The 23,031-nt window shown below is 55.9% G+C and overlaps 2 protein-coding genes across 49 annotated transcripts in view; both read left to right on the forward strand.

Moving 5' to 3' along the window:
* Positions 1–23,031, forward strand: part of ADGRG1 (adhesion G protein-coupled receptor G1) — a 44,949-nt gene that overhangs the window by 12,111 nt on the left and 9,807 nt on the right. For 10 of the 48 annotated variants that reach the window (XM_055364372.2, XM_055364394.2, XM_055364367.2 and 7 more), the window contains exons 2-6: positions 9,715–9,832; positions 18,386–18,484; positions 19,024–19,446; positions 21,028–21,160; positions 21,800–21,947. In XM_055364372.2, the coding sequence (XP_055220347.2) occupies positions 18,421–18,484; positions 19,024–19,446; positions 21,028–21,160; positions 21,800–21,947 (768 nt within the window). In that variant the 5' untranslated portion in view covers positions 9,715–9,832; positions 18,386–18,420. Of the gene's footprint in view, positions 1–1,492; positions 7,778–8,935; positions 9,172–9,710; positions 9,833–16,050; positions 16,136–18,385; positions 18,489–19,023; positions 19,447–21,027; positions 21,161–21,799; positions 21,948–23,031 lie in introns of those variants that run through there. The other 38 variants (XM_055364375.2, XM_055364395.2, XM_055364373.2 and 35 more) reach the window with 15 other exon arrangements.
* On the forward strand, positions 9,844–15,184 carry LOC134757511 (histidine-rich glycoprotein-like). The gene is made up of 2 exons (XM_063700247.1): positions 9,844–13,427; positions 13,552–15,184. Exon 1 carries the CDS (start codon positions 12,099–12,101, stop codon positions 13,218–13,220), a length of 1,122 nt encoding a protein of 373 aa, XP_063556317.1. The 5' UTR covers positions 9,844–12,098; the 3' UTR covers positions 13,221–13,427; positions 13,552–15,184.

A 23,031-nucleotide genomic window follows, 5' to 3' on the forward strand; every position in this document is an offset into this window, starting at 1 on the left:
GGGAGTAGGAAGGGATACACATTTTCTGACCACTGCCTAGTGCCAGCCTGCCCTGGCAGGAGGTCAGCTAAGCCCCAAACTCTCCCTGGTTCCCTGATGGCTCAGCCTGGATGGGAGCAATCCTGGACCTTCCCTGACCTCAGATTCTGCCAGGCCCTGGGCTCAGTGCCTTGCACATGACACCCACTTTTCAGATGAGGACATTGAGGCAGGGGAGGCTTACCCAGTGAGCAACCCCACATCTTTGGGGATCCAGAATTTGGGCTCTTGTCCCTTGGTGGAGAGGAGGCTCCTCAGCCAGCCAGGCACATGCTTGTGTCTTGAACCCTGCCCCTGCCACTGCCAAATCCACGCACCTGTAGGGTGACAGGGCCCATACAGACAGCAAGGGTGGCTTGCCCAGGGAGAATCTTGGCTTTGTTTCTCTCTGGTTGTGGGAACATGGGCCTGTGCCTCAGTTTCCTCATCTGTAAACTGTGGATCACAATCACATCTGCTTCAGAGGCTATTATGAGCATGAAGAGAGTTGATATAGGAAAGCATATGGGAAAGTGCCTTTCCCATACGTGGGAATGTTAAGCCTTTTTTAAATACCTCTCCCGTTGGACAGATGGCTGTATTGAGGCCCAGAGATAACCTGAAATAACTGAGCACTTCTCCCTGCCCCTGCTACTGCTGGGAGAGCTGCGGCCACCTGGACACCAGTGGCGCTCACTCACCCACCTCTAGCCTGACTTGTGCTTTGGTGAGGAGGCCAGTGTGGTAGGCGTCGGGCTCCCAAGCTGGCGCCTGCGCAGGCTCAGGCAGTTTGTGGTATGCTTGGCAGTTCCAGGCAGAGATAAAAGCTCAGCCCCGGAGGAGCTGGCATGCTTCCGGGCACCAGTGGACAGGCCTCTCTGCATTAGTGGGAGATGGCCTGGCGGTGGGGAGATGGCCTTGCTGTCCAAGAGCCAGCCCAACCCTGGTGGCCTGAAAAGTTCTGCGGTGAATGGCTCTGGCTTGGTTTCCCAGACTCGGGGCCACTTACACCAACTCCAAAACAAGGAACAGTGAGATAGAGAGCCGCCTCTGCCACCTCCCAGGCCCTTTCCCCTCCCGTCCCCAGGTCTCTGTCCTCCTAGTACCCCCAGCCTGGATGCTCAAGGCCCACGGGGGAAAGCTGACTTTTGAGAGGAGCTGTGGAGACTTGCATTCCACTGTCAAAGATGACAGCTTCTCTGGACCCGTTTCCCTGCCTGTAAATGGAGATAACAATACATCCCTTTGCAGGGTTGCTGTGGAATTTGGGGCAAAAATGGCTGCAAAGTATGTACCTAGCACAGTGCATGACTTCAAGAGGTTCTCCCTAAACCTCAGCTCGAGGTTTAATCTTCCAGGTCATGGGGTCATTGACTTAGGCTCAAATCCTTGAAAAATGACTTAGAGCAAGCGGTTGAATTTCTCAAAACTTCATTACTTGGGCTGTGAAAGTCTCTGATACCTAAATGCGGCCTTGTGGGGATGAACCGAGACAGCCACACGTCACAGGGGCTCGTGAGACACAGACCCTGTCCCCAGCTGTCACAGACCTTTGCTTTTCCATCCCTCAGCCAGGCTGCCCCCTAGGAGAGGCGGCACGAGATGGGCTGTTAGGGGTGTGGGCTCTGGGGCTGCCTGATTCTGTCCCAGCTCTACTGGCTGTGTGGCCTGGGACAGGTGTATTAACCTCTCTGTGCCTCGTCTTCCTAATTGTAAACATGAGGATGGTAATGGCATCTTGAGAGGGTTAAGTGAGCCTCTATATTTTAAGTGCTGAGTGCAGGGCTGGGCACACCTCAAGTGCTATTGTAATTGCCCCTTCTGGGCCATGACCAAGCCTTGTTCTTAGAGAGCATCGGAGACTTTATCCGGAACAATGGTGCCATCCTCCCAGGATGTTACCGGGAAAACCACCAATCTTGTGACAGCTTCCCCTTTGGACATGCCCATTCCTGGGGTCTTGATCTGCTGCCCCGAGGCATTGTCCAGCCTGGGGCTCCTTCATGTTCCCCAAGACCTGAGACCTGACCCAGGTTTTGGAGTGAGTTAATGTGACCCTGGGCTGGGGAGCTGAGCTGGAGCCATTACCCACAGAACCGCCGACCTTTCAAAGGACCAGAGGCCATGGCCCTAGCCCTGGAGAGGAGGCCTGGGTTCCAGTCGAGCTGGTTTCCTGGGACAGAACAGCACTGTGGTCACTTCTCTGCTGGGTGAGTTCCCGTGGCCCCTGGGAGCTAGGCTGAGCAGCTGACCCCTTCTGGGTCCTTGGCTGAGTCTGGGCCTCAGGGTGTGGCTCTGTGGCTGGCACCCTGGGTCTCGGACCCTGTGGCAGGGGGTCAGACAACTGCCCAGACCCACCTGCTTTGATGGTGACAGATGCTAGGGGTGAGCCCCAGGGGCTGGCAGGGACCCCTGAGTCATGCTCAGCCCTGTGCCCTCTGCCCACTGCTCCTCTGCTGTGTCACCATCTGGGCACGGGCCAAACAGTTCAGGAGCGACTCACAGCCCAAACTTCCACCCCTGGGGCATACACTTCACTGCCTACAAAGACCCTCATTCAATCTTGAGTGCTGCTGGCCCTCTAAGACTTGAAACTTTATCCACATTTCACAGATGAGGAATCAGGCCCAAGAGCTCGGAGCAGCCAGTGGTAGCAGAGCCCGAACCCAGTCTCCTGCCTCTTAGCCTGGACTTTTCCTCAGAGTACCACAGATGGCCATTCCCATGATAGGTAGTGAGTTCCCCACCTTTGTAGGTGTTCAAGTGTGGCAGGGGAGTTGCAGAAGCAACTTTGGCATCGCATGGGGCTCCTCTTCATGGCTCCTTCCAGCCCTGAGCTTTCCTAGCCTTGGGGGAGATGGGCACCCAATTCCCACATTCCCCGGAGTCGCTATGTCCTTAAGCATCACATGGGTCTTTCTAGCTGCATCAGGCCATGCTTGTGGGCAGGTGGTGCCTCTATCTAGAAACCCTCTTCATAGCCTGGCTGTCTGGCAAGGTTCTTCCAAGGAACCTCCACCATTGAAAGCCATGAATGCATCTTCAGAGACTCCTGTCCATGTGTAAATAGCTCAGTGGGCTGGATGGGAGGGAGCAGAGGGGGAGAGGGACCCAGCTGAAGAGGACTGGAGTGAACAGGGAGAGGCTGAGGGAGGTCAGGAGGGGCAGGACACCCACCTCCTGAATCTTCAGGACCCGTTGCTCTCCCTTATCCAACAGGCTTGAACCTGAATAGGGGCATTCCTGACCCCATGGCACTCCCCCTGCCCCCCACCTGCCCAGAGCCATGGGCAGTGGGCAAAGCTGGAAGAAACCCTTGTGCACAGCTTCCTCAAAGCTGTACTTATCCTATGCCATGGCTGTGCTGGCCACACCTTCTGGGGGACTCTGCCACCTGTGCGCACACCTAGGGGACCAGGTGCACACGGTCTGTCCTCCAGCTCCTCTCCTGCCTGCCTCCTGGCACCTTAAGTGGAGGTGGTGGGAGCTGGGACCAGTGCAGCACCCTTGCCAGCCATGGTGGGGGAGGACAGCCAGTGTCTCTTCATGGAGATCCTGCAGCAGGTGGTGGCATGCCCCAGGGTCCCGTCTCTGTCTCCCTACCTGGGTTTGGGAAACTGGAGTCAGAACCTTTAGTGATTGCGATCTAGGAAGGACGGTAGTGTTTGCAAACCACGTGAGCACAGGAGTGAGCAAGGTCCAACCCCACCCCTGTTCCCTGGGCCGTGAGGCTTTGGGCCCTGTGGCTCAGCCCCTCTGAGCCTCCCTTTCCCTCTCTATGGAGTAGCTGCTGCTGACTCTCCGTGTCGTTGCCAGGGCATGCAGGACAACAGAGGCAGCCCAGGTAAAGGAGTGCACCATGCTCCTTTGGATCCAGTTTTACGAGCTCTGTGTCCCTGGGCAAGCTCCGTGTCCCTGTGTCCCTGCTATAAAATGGGAATGATAGTACCTCCTCATAGAGTGGCCCTGGAAGCATGGGAGGTCAAGTGCATATCCTATTGTTTGCACTTGTACGTGGCTCTCTGCCCTGCCCCAGCTCTGCCTCGTGAGTCTCTGCAGACTAGTCCTCGGGACACACCCCACCCCCAGCCTGCTAGACCGCAGGACCCCATGGCCATAGGCACGTGCCCTTTCTCCTCCTTGCTTGACCTTGGAGAGCCTGTGGGGAGCCCAGGTGGGAGCTTGGGGTCTGCAGCAATGGGAACGGGACCCACTTTTCTTTGCACATCTGCTACCTGGGCTCCCCTTAGGCCCGAACCACGGGAGTGGGACTTTGAGAGTCTTGGGGGTGGTAATTTTGCTTTAATTTTGCTTTAATGTAGAGAGAAAATCCAAGGTTCAGTGCTCACAGATTCAGATGGAATCTCAGACATCTTCTAATCCAGCAGCCATTAAAGCTGTCTGTGGCCCCAGGGGCATAGGAAAGGCATGCGCTCCCAGGCTTCCGTGCTGTGAGACTTCTCAGAGCCTTTATCGGGAAAGTAAAGGGGAGTTTGCCTTGTGTTTCAGATCCTATCAGGCTATGCACAGTCTTGGGAACCCTTCTCTGGCCAAGCAGCCGGCAGAGGTGTGTGTGCTCCTGATCCTGTTAGATGCTGGAGAGTGGAGATGGCTCAGTGCTCGAACCCTCTCCATCCCCTATGCCCTACCCCTCACATAGCCTGAGTGGCACTTTTGGGTTGGATCTTCTAGATCTTCTATCAGGAATGGCTATCTAGTATCTATCAGGAATGGCTCCTTTTGGGAAGAGGTGTGGAGCCTGCCTGCCCTGGGTTAGAGTCCCAGCTCCGTCTCAGTCTTCATTTACTCATCCAGCAGTCACTGGGGATCTTCTATGGACCAGGCACTGTGCTAGGTACTGGAGATGCAGGTGGTGAGCAAGACAGGTGAGACAGCAAAGCTGAGCAAGGGATAACAGGTAAGCAAATCGCAGAGTCATGTCAGTGTTGGGTGCCATATGGGTAATAAATCACATGGAAGCGAGTGATGGATACGGAAGATAATTTTAATTGGGTGGTCATGGAAGGCTTCTCAGAGGAGGGGACATTTGAGTTGAGGCCTGAGAAAGAGGCAGTCAGGGAAAGGGTCCTGGAAAGGACGTGCTATGCTGAGGGAAAAGTGCACGCAAAGACCCTGAGGTGTGTCTGAGGACAGAAGTCTAGAGTGGCTGGAGTTGGCGACTGCAAGGAAGGGATGGGGTGGCGTAAGGCTGGGGGACGGGAGTAGGCTTGTGGTCACTGGCTTGTGATTTCAGCAGTCCTGCTGCTCCCTGAGCCTCAGTTCTCTGACTTACAAAATGAGCTTCATCATTTCAGTCCCCGCCCCCACCCTGGTCGGGAATGTTGTAGGTGTGAAGTTAAGACAGTGCTTTGGCTTTTGGCTCTGGGCAGCAATGAGCTATTGCAGTTATTTTTATTATTACCATGAGTGGGATGTTTAGGGACTATGGGTGGGGCTGGGGAAGCTGTGCCTCTGTTTCTCTGGGTTGCTGTTGTAAGTGAGTGCCAAGTGTATGTAAAAGGCGTGGTGTGCCTCGTCTGTACCTCCCCCCAGGTCCCCTGAACCACAGCCCCCTGCCAGCTCCCTTTAAGCACAGGATCCTTTGATGCAACAGAGGCCGCCTTCTCCGGCCAGCAAGCCCTGTGAGCCTTTCCGGGAGAAGGTTTCACCAGAGAACAGCAAGTCCTTTCTTTGCTTTCTTTTCCTCTTCCTCCGGGGGCCAAAAATAGGGCCTGAATGGGACCCAGCTCTGGGCCTGCAGTGAGACAATAGCAGCCTCCTGACTGAAGCTGCCTCCTGGCTCTGCTCCACGGAGGGGCGGGGGAGAAGGGGAGTTGCAGAGACACCATCCCCTCAGCCCCAAGCCCCTGCTGCCTTTCCCATGGCCTCTGCCAGAAATCGTCCCAAAGCCCCTTCCTCTGTTGGACTCCCCTCAGAATGTGATTGCCAGTGGGGTTTCCCACTTGTGCTCTGAGAAAGTGCTTGTAGCTGGTTGACTGAGACCCCAGGACCTTTTGCACCCCTGAGCAACCCCACCCTATCTGCTGGCCTGGAACCAAAAACCTCGGTGGGGGTTCTAACCCCTGGTTCTTTTCTGTGCCCTGTCTGGGGCGTACCACAGTTTTTATGTCCTTTTCCCTTTGACTCAGTGGGTATGAAAAACTTAGAGATCAAAGGAATGTGCCCTCTTGGAAGAGAGCGAGTTCCCTGTCACTGGAGATGTTCAAATAAAGTTGGCTGAGCATCGAACGTGGGGGAGAGTTAGGGATTAGCCAAGTGCCAGATGGACAACTGGTCTTCATAGCTTCATGTCCCAGAGAAAATCTCCATTTAAATTCCATACCCTTCCCTTACCAACTAGGTGGCTCACAGCAAGTCACATCCCCCGAGCCTCTGTTTCCCAATCTGTAAGGTGGGTCCCCTAGGGCTAACCTTGCAGAGTGGTAGAAATGGATCTCCAAAATGCCCAGTGTAGTTCCTGGCACACAGTAGGAGTTTCAGAAGCTCTGCCTCTATTTTCCTCCCTCCCCAGACTGGCAAAAGAGAATCTGAGCTCCTAGCCCCCCGGGAGCTCTAGAAGGAAGCCAGGAGGAACCTCCAGGCCTAGGGCCAACTCAGAAGGGGGATTCTTGGTAGGCTGTGGCAATCTGAGAAGGCTTCCTGGAGGAGGTGGACCCTAAGGAGTTTTCAGAGAAATATGATGCACACATTGTGCTCACAAAAGCCAGTGGTGGAAGCCAGTGGTGGGATTAGAGGGTGTTCAGCTTGTTTTGAGGGCAGGGCCACAGGCTGGCAGCTTCCAGAAGCAAATCCAGCTACTGTTAGGCATAATTTGGTTACTGGGTGGCCTGCACTGGGTTCTAAAAAGATTTGGTTTTGGGCCAGGCGCGGTGGCTCACACCTGTAATCCCAGCACTTTGGGAGGCCGAGGCGGGCATATCATGAGGTCAGGAGTTCGAGACCAGCCTGGCCAGCATAGTGAAACCCCGTCTCTACTAAAAATACAAAAATTAGCCGGGCATGGTGGCGGGCACCTGTAGTCCCAGCTACTCGGGAGGCTGAGGCAGGAGAATCGCTTGAAACTGGAAGGCTGAGGTTGCAGTGAGCTGAAATCACGCCACTGCACTCCATCCTGGGTGAAAGAGCGAAACTCTGTTTGAGAAAAAAAAAAAAAGATTTGGTTTTAAAGTCAATGTTGACAAACTTGCAGATTTCATGTAAAAACCTGGGGCTCTGCCTCTCTCGAGAAATTGGAAGCTCTGGCTCTTTGTGGTCCCTTCAAGACAGGCAGGTGTCCCCGGGGCTCCCCATAAATTGCTGTCCTAACCCCTGCCCTCCCTCCTGCCAGCTCCCTGTCTGGCCTGGGCAGCGTCTGAGTTGAGGACTTGGGCACAGGACAAGTTACAGAGCCACGTCGCTTTGCTGGGTCTGAGCCGGGCTGTGACGTAGTCCCTGCAGCTGCCAACGGTTGCCAGGGCAACGGTTGCCAGGGGCTGCTGTCACCTGCGCCCCTTCTCCCGCGCTGGCGGCTGGGGCTTCTCAGCCTCTATTCCCTGGCTGTCCCCTTTGTTTGAAGCTCCAGTGAGGGAGCAGTGGCTGGGGTGGCCCAGCTTCAAAGTCTCTGTCCTCTTGAAAAGAGGTGGTCGGGGGACATTGACCCACCAGCCCCGCAGGCTACTGCCTGCAAACAAGAACCCCTCATCTGCCACGCACGTTCTTAATGTATCTATAGTCCGCCTGATGCCACAAAGGAGTCCAGGTACGATTCTCCCGCCTCCTCTCCCCTCCTCCCCGTCCCTCTCACTCCTGCTCCCTCTCCCTGCTCCCCGCTTCTCCCCTGTCTTCCTCCTTCACTCCCCTTCCCCTCCAGCTCCCCTCCTTCCTCCCCATCCCTTCCCCTTTATCTTTTTCCTCTCCCCTGCATTCCCCTTCTCCCCAACATTGATGGTGTAGCCAGTGGGTGGGGGTGTGGTGGCACTAGGGACCCTGGGGGAGTCAGATGGTACTCCAAGGGACTTGGGCAGTTGAAGACAGCAGCCTCAACTACAAGGAAGTAGTTGGGGGTGAGAGCTCCACACCCGTCCCTGCAGCCCAGCCCTTGCTGAAGATTCTTTTGGGTCCCTGGGCTGCACCCCCGGTGTCAGAAACAAGCCTCTGACAAGTCCAGGGCGTGAGGGGACTGGAAGTGCAGGAAAGAGCCACCAGTGGGGCTGGGATCCAAGGTCACCTGGGTGAGTTCCGATGGGCCCCCTGATTTGGGCCCTTGGGAGGATGGCGTCCAGCTGAACCCATGGAAACACATTGTTGGAAGCTTTCTTTACTGTGACTTTTCAAGAGATGTGCTTTCTAAGAGTCAGGTAAGTTCAGGAGGGAAATAGGCTTGCAGATGAACAGTGTGTGTCCTGGAGCCCGCCCTGGGTTCGCATCCAATCTTCATTACTTGCTAGCTGTGTGACCTCGGGCAGGTAACTTGACCTCCCTGGGCCTCGCTGGCCTTATTTGTTGAGTGGGTGTGATGGTACTTGTCTCAAGGGTTTTGAGGAGGCTTAAATGTGTGAACATGTGTAAAAAGCTCACAATCCTGTCTTGCATTTTCAAAGAGCTTAATGAACATAGTTGTGTCACTGGAGGTGGTGAGCACCCCGCCTGTGGGGTGTGCAACCCCTGATGGTCAGTGATGCTGTGCTGTGTGCTCAGGAGCGGGGATGGAACTCAGTGCTTCTACTTCCCTTCCCTGGACGGGGCCCAGGCACAGCCAGGCTCGGGCCCCCAGCCTTGGTAGGGGAGAACTTTGTTCTACTCAGCCTACTTAGTAGGGGAGGGTGCTCTCGGCCCCTCAGCCAGTGATCCAGGACCTCGAGGAGGGGGAGGAGAAAAGAAAGGGAGGGTTGGTGGCCAGCCTGGGAATGCTAAGTGTCCTGCACTCCAAAGATGGGAGTTTGCCAGACCTGGGGTAGTTGAACTGCTAAGCAAGGAGGGAGGTGACTGGGCTGACCTTGCGGGCCTGGCCTTGGGCAACGTGGGAACACAGATAGGGAAGGGGAACCTCAGCCAGACAGCTGAGGTCCGGCTGTGGTTTGAGAGGGAAGACAGTCTAGAGGGGGCAGGGGAGACGGCTCAGCATCCTCTTTGTCCCTTGCTGCCAGCTTGGAGGTAAGCTCTGTTCTTACCTGTAGGCATCCTGAAGCCTGCGGGAGCCTGGAGGGCCCTGGCTGCAGAGAAGGCAGTCAGGGGACAAACATCAGAGTTGCCCACTTGACAGAGGAGAAAATAAGGCCCAGAGAAGGGACAGGCTGGCCTCAAGATTCCAGTTGGCTGCAGAGCTTGTCTGAACCTTATGCCCCTAACTCCTGCCATCCCTGCTCTAGGCATGTACATTCCCTGGGCAGGTACTGACTGGTGTGTGCCCTGGCGCCCAGGAGGCTGGCCTCAGCTGCTCCTTGGAGATGGCCAGGTGGAGACTTGGCCATGAACCTCTACGTGGCTGCAGACCACCCCAGGCGCATAAGCTGAACAGGCCTGGCACCAGAGTCTTCGGACTGCTGGCTCTTTGGCTCTTTGAGGTCCCTTCAAGACAGGCTGGTGTCCCCAGTGCCTTCCTAATCCCTGTTTCTCCTTTAGGTTCTAAGTCTCTTCAATCAATTCTAAAAGTCCTTTTTTTTTTCTTTTTTCTTTTTTTTTTTTTTTTTGAGACAGGGTCTCGCTCTGTCACACAGGCTGGAGTGCAGTGGTGTGATCTTGGCTCATCGTAAACTCCACCTCCCAGGTTCAAGTGATTCTCATGCCTCAGCCTCCCGAGTAGCTGGGATTACAGGTGTGTGCCACTATGCCCAGTAATTTTGTTTGTTTGTTTAGAGATAGGGTTTCACTGTGTTGGCCAGACTGGTCTCGAATTCCTGGCCTCAAATGATCTGCCCACCTTGGCTTCCCAAAGTGCTGGGATTACAGGCGTGAGTTGCCGTGCCTGGCCTCCAAAATTCTTCTTGTCTTTTTTTTGTTAATTTGTATTTAGAGACAAGGTCTCACTCTGTCACCCAGGCTTGAGTACTGTGGCATGATCATAGCTCACTGCAGCCTCAAACTCCTGGGCTCAAGCAATTCTCTTGCCTCAGCCTCCCAAGTAGCTGGTACTACAGGCAAGCACTACTCCCCCTGGCTTCAATTCCAAAATTCTAAGAGGCTTTGATTCTCATCTCCTAAAACTCTTGCATCCTCATATTCTTTCTCTCTCTTTTCCAACATCCTGAGTGTCTTAGCTGCTTGAGATGAAGTCACAGGCTCAGCTGGCCACGGCCAACTTTAATGGAATGGCACACCTGGGACAGGCCTGGCAGTGCCCTTTTCCCCACGAGCTGGTGCTGCCGGCCGAAGGGAGGTGGGATAGGCCTGAATATACCCCAGGCTCACCAGGGACCTCTTTCCTGGAAGTGTCAGGGATGATGATGAGTGGCCCTGGGGAATGCCTAAGTGTCTCCTCTAGCTCATCTCATGCTAGCTAATGACCTTTGGGAGAGCTCAAAGGGGAAGGGAGGGGAGGGGGCTGGAGGTGCTGGCAGGCTTCTGTGTGGCGTCAAGATTTCTGAGAGCTTTTTTCCATGTTGATAACAGGTGTCCATGCAAAAAAGGCTCTGCCTTCATGTTGGGTTGGGAAACTGCCCAACCAAGCTTTATGGGTTTCTTTCCTGCAGGACTTATCAGAGCCTTTGATATGCTAATATACAACAGAAAGTATGGCCCACAAGCATTTCTCTAATCTGGGGACTAGTGCTCCCTGAAAGTGCTTTGGCAAGTTACCTCATGGTAAAGATGGGGAGACTGAGTCCCAGAGAAGAGAAAGAACTCAGAAGACCACAATGGCTAAAAGTTTGGGCTTGGAGGTTAGGCGGACCTGAGTTTGAGTCCCAGCTTGCCTGCTTATTTGCTGTGTGATCTTGGGCATTACTTAACCTCTTTGGGCTTCAGTTTCCTAAAGTGGGGACACTGATAGCATTTGCTTCACCAAGTTGCTGCGAGGATTGCATGATTCATGGGCTCTGCTCATAGGGTTACTGTGAGGATTGAACAATTAATTTTTTGCCAAGTGCTTTGCAGGATGCCAGCGGCTAAGTGAGCACTTGGTGAGTGGAAGCTGTGATCCTCCCTCTCCTCTTAGAATCTCCCTGGATTCCAGGGCCCTTTCCACTGCACCAGATAAGACCCCTGTTTCGTCCCACTCACCATCTGGTGTCCTGCCAGGCATGGGGACTGGGAGGATGTGGGGGCCTGAGGCCAGGACACTGGGACTCTCACAGACGTGTCACAAGGTTGTCATCACAGGGAGGAGGACCAGTGTGTGCAAAGGCTTGGAGGTGGGAGCATCCAAGGCCAGGCTCCTTCCTGGCTGGATGACTATATGTTGGCTTCTCTGAGGCCTCTTAAGCAAATGCGCAGTTCCACAGATGGGAGGCAGCAGGGCAGCCGGCTTTGGACAACTGACTCTGGGAGGACTCGGAGTCCCTTCCTATGAGTGGGTCCTTCCTCTCAGGCTGGCAGGGAGTGCCCCAACTTCTCCCCTTTGTCAGTCTTCCCACAGGGTGTGTCTGGGCAGGCAGAGGGTGTTGTGGCTCAAGCACTTGGTTGGACCAGAAGCCACGGCAACAGTGAGGCCTGAGCTGGCGGTGTGGGGGGTGGGGGGTGTCCAGCAGGTCTGGTGTAAGAGTGTGAGCCTCACCCTGGGCAGTGAGTGGGCCAGGCCTGGGCACCTGCCAGCCTCCGAGGCAGGCAGCTTGCTTCATTTTATTCTCCTTTATTGTAGGAAAATTCCTGAAAACTGAAGTCACTCTGCTTCTGCCAGTGATCCTGGAATACCCCTCTTGGGGAGCTCTCTGTGGTCACCTAGCTTGGACTTCAGTCACCCACTTGGGGAGTGGGAATGGGGGAGGGGAGTGGGAATAGGGGAGGAGAGTGCTTCTGCCTTTGCAAGCTGTTATCCCAGGACCCATGGGTGCGGCTGAGGGGTGGGGGGACTGGGCTGGGGGTGGGGCGTAGCCCTGAGTGCCACCTGGGTCTGACAGGGGTGTCTACTTTGAGCTGTTGGGTACATGCTATTTCCAAGTAAGATTTACTTTTATAAAAAAAGTTTGGAAACCGTTGGAGGGAGGGTCCTCTCAGACGCCACCCCACCCACCATGGAGGAAACACCTGCAAGAGCCCTGCTCTTCGCACTGTGCCCCGCCCTCCCTGTTCCCTTCCCAGCTTTGAAGTCTGTTCCTCTGCGGAGCTCCCCACCTTCTCTTGCTTTCTCCTCCTGGCCCCATGCATCCCTGTGTATGCACGGGCACACGCACACTCATGCACACACATGCACACTCATGCACGGGCACACACACTCATCACACACTCATGCACAGGCACACACTCATGCACACAAGGACATTCATGCATGGGCACACACACTGATCACACACTCATGCACGGGCACACGCCCATGCGCGCACACACACACATGCCCACTAATGCATGGGCACACACACTCATCACACACTCCTCACACACTCATGCACATGCACACACTCATGCACGGGCACACACACGCTCACGCACGGGCACACACACCCATGCACACACACATGCACACTCATGCATGGGCACACACACTCATGCGCACGCACACACATGCACACACGGACACTCATGCACAGGCACACACTGATCACACACTCATGCAAGGGCACACACCCATGCGCACACACATGCACACTCATGCATGGGCATGCACACTCATCACACACTCCTCACACACTCATGCACAAGCACACACTTATGCACGGGCACACACTAATGACACACTCATGCACGGGCACACACTGATCACACACGTATGCACGGGCACACACCCATGCACACACACGTATGTACACTCATGCATGGGCACACACTCATCACTCCTCACACACATGCACATGCACACACTGATCACACACTCATGCAGGGCACACACACCCATGCACACACACATGCACACTCATGCATGGGCACACACACTCATCACTCTTCATACACTCATGCACACGCACACACTCATGCACGGGCACACACTGATCACACACTCATGCATGGGCACACACCCCCATGCACACACATGCACACTCATGCATGGGCACACACACTCATGCACACACACACACTCATGCACACGCACCCACACCCACATGCCTGTGTAACTCGCAGGAGTTCATCCTCACCCTGCTGCCCGACCCCCTGGGCCAAATCCTTGCTTCCAAAGGCTCAGCAGCTCAGTGTTGTGCCCCAGCAGCCCACAGGAGAGCAGCTGCGGACGGGAGGGGAGCTAGGGCAGTGGAAGTTGAGCTGGGGGGGGTCTTCCCCTCTGCCTCTCCCAGCGAGGGCCCATTTGAGGGAAAGGCCTCCAGGTGGGCAAGACTAGGCTGGAACCTGGAGATTGCCTCCGGGGCTCCCTCGTTCCTCCCTCCTTGGCTCCCTTCCCACCCCACCACCCCCCAGCCTGATGCCTGCCCTTCTTCTGATGTCTTTCAGGAAGCCCCTTCCAGGGCCGCGCTAAATGCTGGGGGAGCCACAGAGGAGCCTGATGGGTCTGCGTCACAGGGCAGGGAAGAGAGTGCTGGAACGCAGGCTGCCCTGGCCCCGAGTCCAGGCCCTGCCATCTAGCAGCTGAGGGATGCGGGGCCAGTCCCTCCCCTCTCTGACCATCTCTAAACCAGGGCTGCTGGTGCCTTTCCCTGGTTCATAAGCCCGTGGTTCCCAAGCCTGCAGTATGTCCATCGATGGGATGCTTGTTAAAGCCAAGCTCTCAAGCCCACCCCATCAGACCCTCTTTGGGCCAGGACTGTGAATCTGCATTTCAGCTCACTCCCAGAGGAAGGTCTGACCCACCGGCAGGCTTGGGAGCCTCTGATGTGAGCGCCTGTGGCAATGGGGGGCGTGTTGTGTTGAGGGTGGGTTGTGGGCCAGCAGGAACATGCGTTAATTTTGGCAAGGAATGGACGGGTAGGTGAGGCTTCATGGGGAGGACTTGTCTTAGCTCGTCTCAAAGATGAGCGGAATGTCACGGGGCTAAGTGCTATCCAAGGCAAAGGGACACCAAGGGGCAAAGGTCTGTGGGTGGGATGCCTGTGCTCGGGGGTGGGCAGTGGCCACTGTGTGTAAAGGGAAGAAGGAAGCAGTGGATGGCCAGGTTCGTGAGTCTTCCCGGCAGGAGACAGCAGGGAGGCGCCTGCCCGGGAAGGGTTAATCCCAGAGCCGTCCAGGTCCTATCCACTCAACTTCCACCTCCATCCTCTGAGGAAATGGGTTTTCCAGGAGCTTGGCCTGGGCAGCGGTGACTCGTGGCTCCACACGGAAGTGACTCAGGCCCCCCGGGAGAAAGCGAGCCGTGGGTCCCCACTGCCCACCGTGCAGAGGGGCAGGGCTGAGCCAGGTCTGGAGCTGGAGCCCTGGGGGTGGGGCGGGGGATGGGCTGGTGGTGGGGTGGGGTCTCAGCTCAGACAAACCCTGGCCATCTTCCACTCTGCTGGATCCTTGGGGAACCCCATGATGTGGCCCCCATTGTGTCAGACTGGACTGGCCTGTTCTGTCCTGTGTGTGTTTACGGAAGGTCTGAGGTCAAGGGCGGCTGCTCTGGAAGCTGGGGGTTGTGGGGGCTTCCGTGGGCCTCAGCCCCAGCACCCTCTATCCCAGGCTGGATTCTCTGTGCTACTCTCCATTCTCCTCTCCTTCCCTTTGGGGGGATTCTAAAGCCGGGGAGTTAGGAAGGATATGCATCTCTGGGGCCTTTACCAATGCCAGCTCTACAAGGAGGGGGAGACTTGGCACCACGCCCGTGTGATCTCAGAACACACAGCCTTCCCCAGCCTCAGTGTCTGCATCTGTGAAATGGTAGCAGTGAGACCCGTATCACAGGGTGGTTCTGAGGGTTTGGTGTGATAACATGGATGTCACCACTAACATTATCATTGTGGGGGTGTTGCTAGAATGCCCCCTGCTCAGCCACTCCCTCTGGCTCTGTGTGAGCCGAGGCAAGGCCCTTGCCTGTGAGGCCGTGGTTGGTACTGAGCGCCTGATGGCTGAGGCTCTGTAGCGCTGGGGATCTGCGGCTCCAGAGGCAGAGACAGGTCAGGTCCCAGGGGTCTGTGCGGAGACTCATGCTACATCCCTGGTGCCTGGGTGGGTGGGTGGGCAGGTGGCAGGTGTGTGTGCGTGGGGCAGACCTGGAGGGGTGGCATAGGCAGGGATGAAGGAGGGGCGCTAAGCGGACAAGCGTGACAGTGTCCCCCTGCCCAATCTGTGTGGCAACTTTCTTGTCCCCAGCCCAGTTCTCCTGCCTCAACGGGCTTCTGGAGGAGGGAAGTTTTCTGGGTGGGGTTTAACCTTGCATTGCACTCTCCCGGAAAGGAAGCTTCATGCTTTAAGAATTTCCCCTCAAGGTGCTCTGGTGGGTGAGCTGGTTGCTGGGGGCCGTACGGGAAGAGGGGGAAACAGGGAGGAGGGGCCTGTGACAGGCCCAGGGGGCTGAGTTAGGGGCAGGCATGAGCTGTTTAGAAAGTACAGAGATACTTAGCTGAGACTGATGGCACCTGCCTCTAAGCCGTTTACAGGTATCAATTCATTTAATTCTCACAATGACCTTTGAGGTGAGGTTGACTTCTTTATTCTTCTTTACTAGTGAGGAAAGCGAAGCCCAGAGAAGGTGAGTAACTAGCCCAAGGACACACAGCTAGTGAGGGAGTCAGGATTTGAACCCAGGCAGTCTGGCTCTAGAGTCTACCCCATGGGTTAAAGGAAGCCAGCCAGCCCCTCCCCTCAAGCCTCAAGGATGTTAATGGAGCCACAGCTGTCCACCTTGGAGTAGTTGTTCAAACAGCTGAGGTGGAGTGGGGATGACTCAGGAAGTGGAGGGGACAGTTGGTCCCTTGTGTGTGTCTGGATTTCTTCCATGGAACCCCATGTTGTCGCTTCACTTGTTTCCTTCCAATGATGGAGAGCTCACTACCTGTACTCCCCTCCTTTACTCTCAAGGGCCAATCCAGGAGGGCTGAAGTGACGTGGTGGTTCTGCTTTGTCCTTCAGCCATGCCTACTGACAGTGAAGGCTCACTTTGAAGGTCAGTAAGCCAGGGAGATGCATGGATTCTGGCCAGTTCCTTCCTTGCTTGCTATGTGACCTCAAGAGGTCACTGGCCCTCTTTGGGCCTTGGATCCAAATTCTCCAAATGATTTGTCAGCTTCGAGTTTACAGGTAGGGAGTGGTGGTAGCAGTGAGGGGCTGCTTGGAGGAAGTGGCATTTGAACTGACAATCAGAGGGGGACAGCAACAGAGACTGACAGGAAACAGAAGGAAAGAGGGGGTCTGGAAGGGACATGTCCCTGTCCCCGGATGTTGGGTTTCCTTCCAGTGGTCAGAGGTGGCAGGAGGCAGTTTCAAAAGGAATCAAAATGCTTACAAATCACAACCTGGGAAATGGTGCCCTTCCCTAAAACACTTTCACATCCTTCTTCTCAAAGGGCTCTGTGATGCCACCAGGGCAAGATGATGAGCCTATTTGACCTACGACTGAACTGACAAGGCCTGAGAAATTGGGGTTCCATTCCACATGGTGGGACGCAGGGAACTGGCTCTCAGTCGAAGGCGCCAGGTTTATTTGAGGGAGGACTGGCCCAGGAAGGAGACATTGAGCTCCTGCCTGGGACACCCCTCCTTTTAATGCTGCTCTCAATGATTTGGTTCAAAAGCCACCTCTTCCTGAAAGTCCTCCTTGGTTTCTCTTAAACTCAGACTCCACGTGTGTTCTCCGGCTTGTGGCCGATGACTGCCTCTGTCACTGTGGCCAGCTGCCGCGCCATGCAGGATGAGGTTCTGTCTGTGTCTGTGAGCATCCAGCTCTGCCACAGGGCCAGCTGGCCATAGGGAGGGCCAAGCCTTCTGGCAAGTCTACAAGTGCCAGGGCCACAGGTTCCCTGCCAGGCACTACAGTCCTGACCAGGCAGGGAAAGCCCCTGGCCTCGGGAGCATTTTTGGGCAAGTCATTTAACCCCATGGGCCTCAGGTTCTCCATCTGTGCAATGGGTCAACAGCAGTGCCCACTTCAGAGGGTTGGAGTGAGAATCAATGCAGATGCAGGGGTGGGACGGGTCAACACAGAAGCTGGCAGATAGTAGCCGCTCAGCTAATAGAGAGCTTAGGGGATCAGATTTGCTCCATCCTTGCCAGGGCGGGGCAATACCGAGTCCTTGTCCCCAGCAGAAACCGTGGTCCCTTTGCTGTTCCAGATGCTCTGGACCCTGGGTACTGGCTCCCCCTGGCGGTCATGATAGGAAGCGCCCTTCCCCTCTGGCTCCTGTAGAGGGCGTCGCGGATGCATTGATCCTTTAGTTCCTTCACTGAACATCCCCACAGCCTTTATCCAGCAACCTCTGTACAGCCAGGGCCTGCCCACAGAGATGGATCAGGTGCTCCCTGGCTGACCAAGGAGGAGGGAATGCACGTCTCCCACTACCTGGAGGAGGCTACTGGGGGTGGGGAGGGGCTTTGGCCAGTGGTGTGAACCAAAGGAGGCTGGGACTGACTCTGGAGGGAGTTGAGGAGGGCTTCCTGGAGGAGGTGTCCTCTGAGCTAGGTCTCAGGAATGATGATAGGGAAGTAGCTGGGGAGAACTCTGGGAGCCCCCTTTTTTCTGTGTTCCCTCCAGGCCTGGAGGGGCAAGGTGGTGACGGTTCCAGGTAGAACCCTCATGCCAGATTCTAGATAAGATAATCCCGTCACTCTGGGTTCAGGAGGGAGGTACTATGATTAGCCCGATTTTGAGTGACTTACACAAGGTCCTGCAGCGGGCAAAAGGTGGAACTGAGACTGGAACTCAGCTGGACTCTGGACAGCCACTGCCCCCCCCCTTTTTTTTTTAAAGCAGGGTCTCACTCTGTCACCCAGGCTGGAGTGCAGTGGCACAGTTATAGCTCACTGCAGCCTCGACCTCCTGGGCTCAAGTGATCCTTCCACCTCAGCCTCCCTAGTAGCTGGGACCACAGGCATGCACCGCCATGCCTGGCTAATTTTGTTCATTTATTGTAGAGATAGAGTCTCACTGTGTTGCCCAGGCTGGTCTGAATTCCTGTGCTCAAGCGATCCTCCCTTCTCATCTTCCCAAAGTGCTGGGATTACAGACATAAGTCACCACACCCGGCCTCACTGCCTCTTGATTAGCTTCTGGCCGCTCTGGGGAGGTCCATGGGCTTTTTCCACACTTGCTTCCCCACCTCACCTCCCACATCCATGCCACACTGGCCTCCTCTTCTGCAGGGCCAGCCCAACCACCACACAGTCCACACTCCCAGCTAACACTCCTGGCCTCTTCCAGGTGGTGACTTCCAAGAGTGACTCCGTGGGAGGAAAATGACTGCCCAGTCGCTGCTGCAGACGACACTGTTCCTGCTGAGTCTGCTTTTCCTGGTCCAAGGCAGGTCTTCCCAGGGGTGCCCTGGGCTGTTGGAACTTACGTTAAAATGCCCCTGTGCCTAGGGTGGCTGCCAGCACACATGCTAACCCCTTTAGGCAGGTACAGCTCAGCTAGTGGAGGGTACCTTGGAGAAAAGCAAAAGACACTCCTTCCTTCTGGCAGGTGCAGCCCTGCAGTGCACAGCTTAGGGTATGGAATATGGATGGGGTACTGGCCCCACTCACCTTCGCGGCCAGAGCATTCTTGTGCAGTGTACCACCTGCACAACCGTCCATGTCAGCCACGGCCTCATTAAATACTTCATTGCTGTTAAAAATATGTTTTCCCTTTGAAATTACTGTTCGTTTTCAGTTTCCTCTTTTTATAGTTTGATGCTGATAAGTTTTGAATGGGAAAGACTAACACATTTTTATAGACCCTTGGAATGTATGTGAGTCTCAGGCTCCAGGTTCACATGTACTCAGCCTAGGTCCTGTCCCCTTCCATGCCTCTGGTCAGCCCCTGCCACGGGGTCCCATCTGCAGCCTCTGCCTCCTCAGGTGCCCACGGCAGGGGCCACAGGGAAGACTTTCGCTTCTGCAGCCAGCGGAACCAGACACACAGGAGCAGCCTCCACTACAAACCCACAGCAGACCTGCGCATCTCCATCGAGAACTCCGAAGAGGCCCTCACAGTCCATGCCCCTTTCCCTGCAGCCCACCCTGCTTCCCGATCCTTCCCTGACCCCAGGGGCCTCTACCACTTCTGCCTCTACTGGAACCGACATGCTGGGAGATTACATCTTCTCTATGGCAAGCGTGACTTCTTGCTGAGTGACAAAGCCTCTAGCCTCCTCTGCTTCCAGCACCAGGAGGAGAGCCTGGCCCAGGGCCCCCCGCTGTTAGCCACTTCTGTCACCTCCTGGTGGAGCCCTCAGAACATCAGCCTGCCCAGTGCCGCCAGCTTCACCTTCTCCTTCCACAGTAAGGCAACTTCCAGGCAGAGGGAACAACTGGGCAGTGGTCTAGAGGAAGGGAAGGCAAAACGCAAAGTGGGCTGGGCTCGCAATATCAGATCATGAAGACTGGGCTTTGCTCACAGGCACTGGGGAGCCAGTGAAGGTGTCTGAGGAGGGGAGGAGTGTAATCCAAGTGCTAGGATTACAGGCATGAACCACTGCGCTCGGCCCCACTGTCCCTTGATGGTTACTTTGTGGGCAGGTAGGGGTGAGGATGGAGGGGCAAGGGCCCGTCCTGAGGCTGCAGAGAAGGTCTTGGTGAAGGAGGATGAGGTCTGAACAGGGTGAGAGAGCAGAGACTGGAAAGGGACTGAAGATCAAGAGCACCAGGAAGAATTCTTCCTCAGCATCAGTGTAGACTGTTTATTTCCTTTCACAGAGGAGGAAACTGGGGCACAGAGAGGATGCCCAAAGCTGCACAGCTAGCCAATGGGAGAGCCAGGATTTGAACCCAGCAGCTGATTGGAGTGGGGTGGGGGTGAGGGGCGGAGTATGAGAGGTCAAAGGTCAGGAAAGCAGTGGGGCTGACTCTGAGGTCCAGAAGCTGCATCTTCCCCCTTGAGTGTGACAGGTACCATGTGGCCACTGCCATTCAGCACCATTAAATGCTGAATGGTGGCCAGGAAGGGAGGAGCATCAGAAGGAGCTTGAAGGTTTACTGGGGGGTTTTCATGTCTTTCCAGCACCTCAAGTTTGAGGCAGGGCTTTCAGGGGTGGGGGGCACAGCACTTTGATTGTGTTAGTGTAACAGGCTAATGATTATGTCCAGTGCAACAGGCAGGCCCAGGCCCGTCAGTGGTGGGGGGTTCCCCACACCCCAGGCTGGGATTCTGCCCCGCAACCTGGGAGGATTTAGGGCAAAGTTGATCCTAGTTGCAAACTGGCATTCTGAAGACCAGACTGAGCTTGGTCTTGTTTGGCCTGTAGAGGGTTTTTAAAAAACATGGACCAGGGATTTCAAATCACCTAAAACCCAGGCTTTCTCGGTTATGCATTCAAAAGATGGGACTACCCAGGGCCTGCCTTCCTCAGTGGCACAGAAAGTATACCCTCCAACCCCCACTATCTGTCTTCCTCATCTGAGTCCCAGCTAATCCCTGGAGACACCTTACTCGGCCACCTTAGTCGGCCGCCCAGGCTACCTGGGCAGAGGGGCCCGAGCCTGGAGTCAGGGAGGCTGGTGGGTGTGGAGTCCCAGGAACCACCACCAAGCCCCCCACATCCCTCCTAAGGAGGCCTGGCTGGGCCCTCCCTGCTCCGTGTGTGTAGCCGAAGGCGTCTGCGGAGGGTGCTGAGCAAGGCACATCCCACCCCATCCCGCTGGGGCTGGTGTTGCTGGCAGGTTCTGTAAGACACAACCCCCACGGGTTGGCCTCATCTGAGTGGCCTTGGCGGAGTCCACTCTGCTTCTTGAAGCCTCAGTTTCCCCTTTGTAAAGTAAAGATCGAGGCATTCAGAGTCATGTCAGGGTGGTAGGGGGCAGAATGGGAGGGTCCTGGGACCTGAATCGGCAGCCTCGGCGGGGGCCTGTCCACCCCTCCCCCAGGTCCTCCCCACACAGCCGCTCACAATGCCTCGGTGGACATGTGCGAGCTCAAAAGGGACCTCCAGCTGCTCAGCCAGTTCTTGAAGCATCCCCAGAAGGCCTCAAGGAGGCCCTCGGCTGCCCCCGCCCGCCAGTAAGTGTGGCACCTGGGGCTGTGAGGGGAGGCAGGAAGGCATCAGAGATCTGGACCTGGGCAGGGCGGGGACCTGGAGTGGGGGCCACTGCGAGGCCTTCCCTGGGACTGGAATGCTGCTTTGATTTCTCTTTCTGCCTTCTGGGAGTCAACACATGCCCCCCAGGCTGAGCCCTCTCCTGTCTGAGTCAGTAACCAACATCACATCCACCATCCCAAGCCCTCCTCCCCCTCATAAAGAAAGGACGGGTGGTCCACGGTACAGCCCAGCAGACCAAGGCTCAGAGACGGCAGAGCCGCTCCAAGGCCACAGAGTAGGTTGGCACAGGCAGAGCTGGGCCCAAACCCATGGTGCTGAGTCCCAGGACAGCCCCCACCACCCCATTGCTCTCCTTTCCCTTGGCTCCCAGGACCTGGCCTCCTCTGTCTGACCCCACCCCCGCTCATTCTTTCTCTCCCACACGCAGCTGCCTGCTTTTCTCTTTTGTCCGCTCTCCACTCTCTCCTGCCCACCCCATCCCTCTCTCTGCCTCTGCCTCTTCCCTGTGTCTCTGTCTGAGTCTCTCGTCCTCCTGCCTCGGTCTCCCTGCTGGCCCGGCCCCCTCCCCACCATCACCACCGCTTTCTCCTCCCTGCCAGGCAGTTGCAGAGCCTGGAGTCGAAGCTGACCTCTGTGAAATTCACGGGGGACACGGTGTCCTTTGAGGAGGACCGGATCAACGCCACGGTGTGGAAGCTCCAGCCCACAGCCGGCCTCCAGGACCTGCACATCCACTCCCGGCAGGAGGTCAGGGGCAGGGCTGGGCAGGAAGCAGATGTGGGTTGGGCCGGGGCCAGCAGGAGGTGGGGGCTGTGAGCACTCCCTGAAGCTCAGTGCCGTCACAGCCTCTCCCTGGGGCCTCCCGAGAAGGTTCCAGGCCCGAGGATAGCCATCCTAAGTCGGTAGTTCAACCGTGGGACTGAGGACCCTGCGTGGGCACAGTGGCAGGGTCTGCTTCCTATACCAGTCTCCTGGTGCCAACCGTGTGAACAGAAGACCAGCCCCTAAGCGCCTGTCCAGGCACCCCCCCGTTTTTTTTTTTTCGAGACAGGGTCTTGCTTTGTCACCCAGGCTGGAGTACAGTGGGGTAATCATGTCTCACTGCAGCCTCACTGCAGCCTCAAACTCCTGGTCTCAAGCGATTCTCCCACTTCAGCCTGTGAGCAGCTGGGAATACAGGCTTGCTACCACACCTGGCTTTAAAAAATTCTTTGCAAGGCTAGGTGCAGTGGCTCACATCTGTAATCCCAGCATTTTGGGAGGCCGAGGCAGGCGGATCACTTGAGGTCAGGAGTTCGAGACCAGCCTGGCCAACATGGTGAAACCCTGTCTCTACTAAAAATATAAAAATTAGCCGGGCATGGTAGTACATGCCTATAATTCCAGCTACTCAGGAAGTTGAGGCAGGAGAATCACTTGAACCCGGGAGGCGAAGGTTGCAGTGAGCCGAGATTGTGCCACTGCACTCCAGCCTGGGCAACAGAGCGAGACTCTGTCTCAAAAAACATTTTTTATTTTTGTAAAGACAAGGTCTTACTATGTTGTCCAGGTTGGTCTTGACCTCCTGGGTTCAAGCAGTCCTCTCGCCCTGGCCTCTCAAAGTGCTGGGATTACAGGCGTGAACCGCTGCACCCAGCCACACCCCCTGTCTGGAGACTGCCCCCTGAGTGGCTCTGGTTAGCTGGGAACCACCCACACTGCCCACATGGCCACCCCCAACTTGGCTGCTGTAGGCAGAGCTGGCATCTGAAGCCCCAGACAAGAGAACACCATGTGGTTCTCCCAGGGCTATTTGCCCTGGAGTCCTGGATTCTAACCATGAGACTCCCCA

The sequence above is a fragment of the Gorilla gorilla genome, chromosome 18 (assembly GCF_029281585.2).
Source record: "Gorilla gorilla gorilla isolate KB3781 chromosome 18, NHGRI_mGorGor1-v2.1_pri, whole genome shotgun sequence".
In the NCBI taxonomy this organism is placed as follows: Eukaryota; Metazoa; Chordata; class Mammalia; order Primates; family Hominidae; genus Gorilla; species Gorilla gorilla.

Bases quoted from the DNA above. Each gene is read 5' to 3' on its own strand.
- LOC134757511 (XM_063700247.1), top strand. From the start codon at position 12,099: ATGCTATTTCCAAGTAAGATTTACTTTTATAAAAAAAGTTTGGAAACC.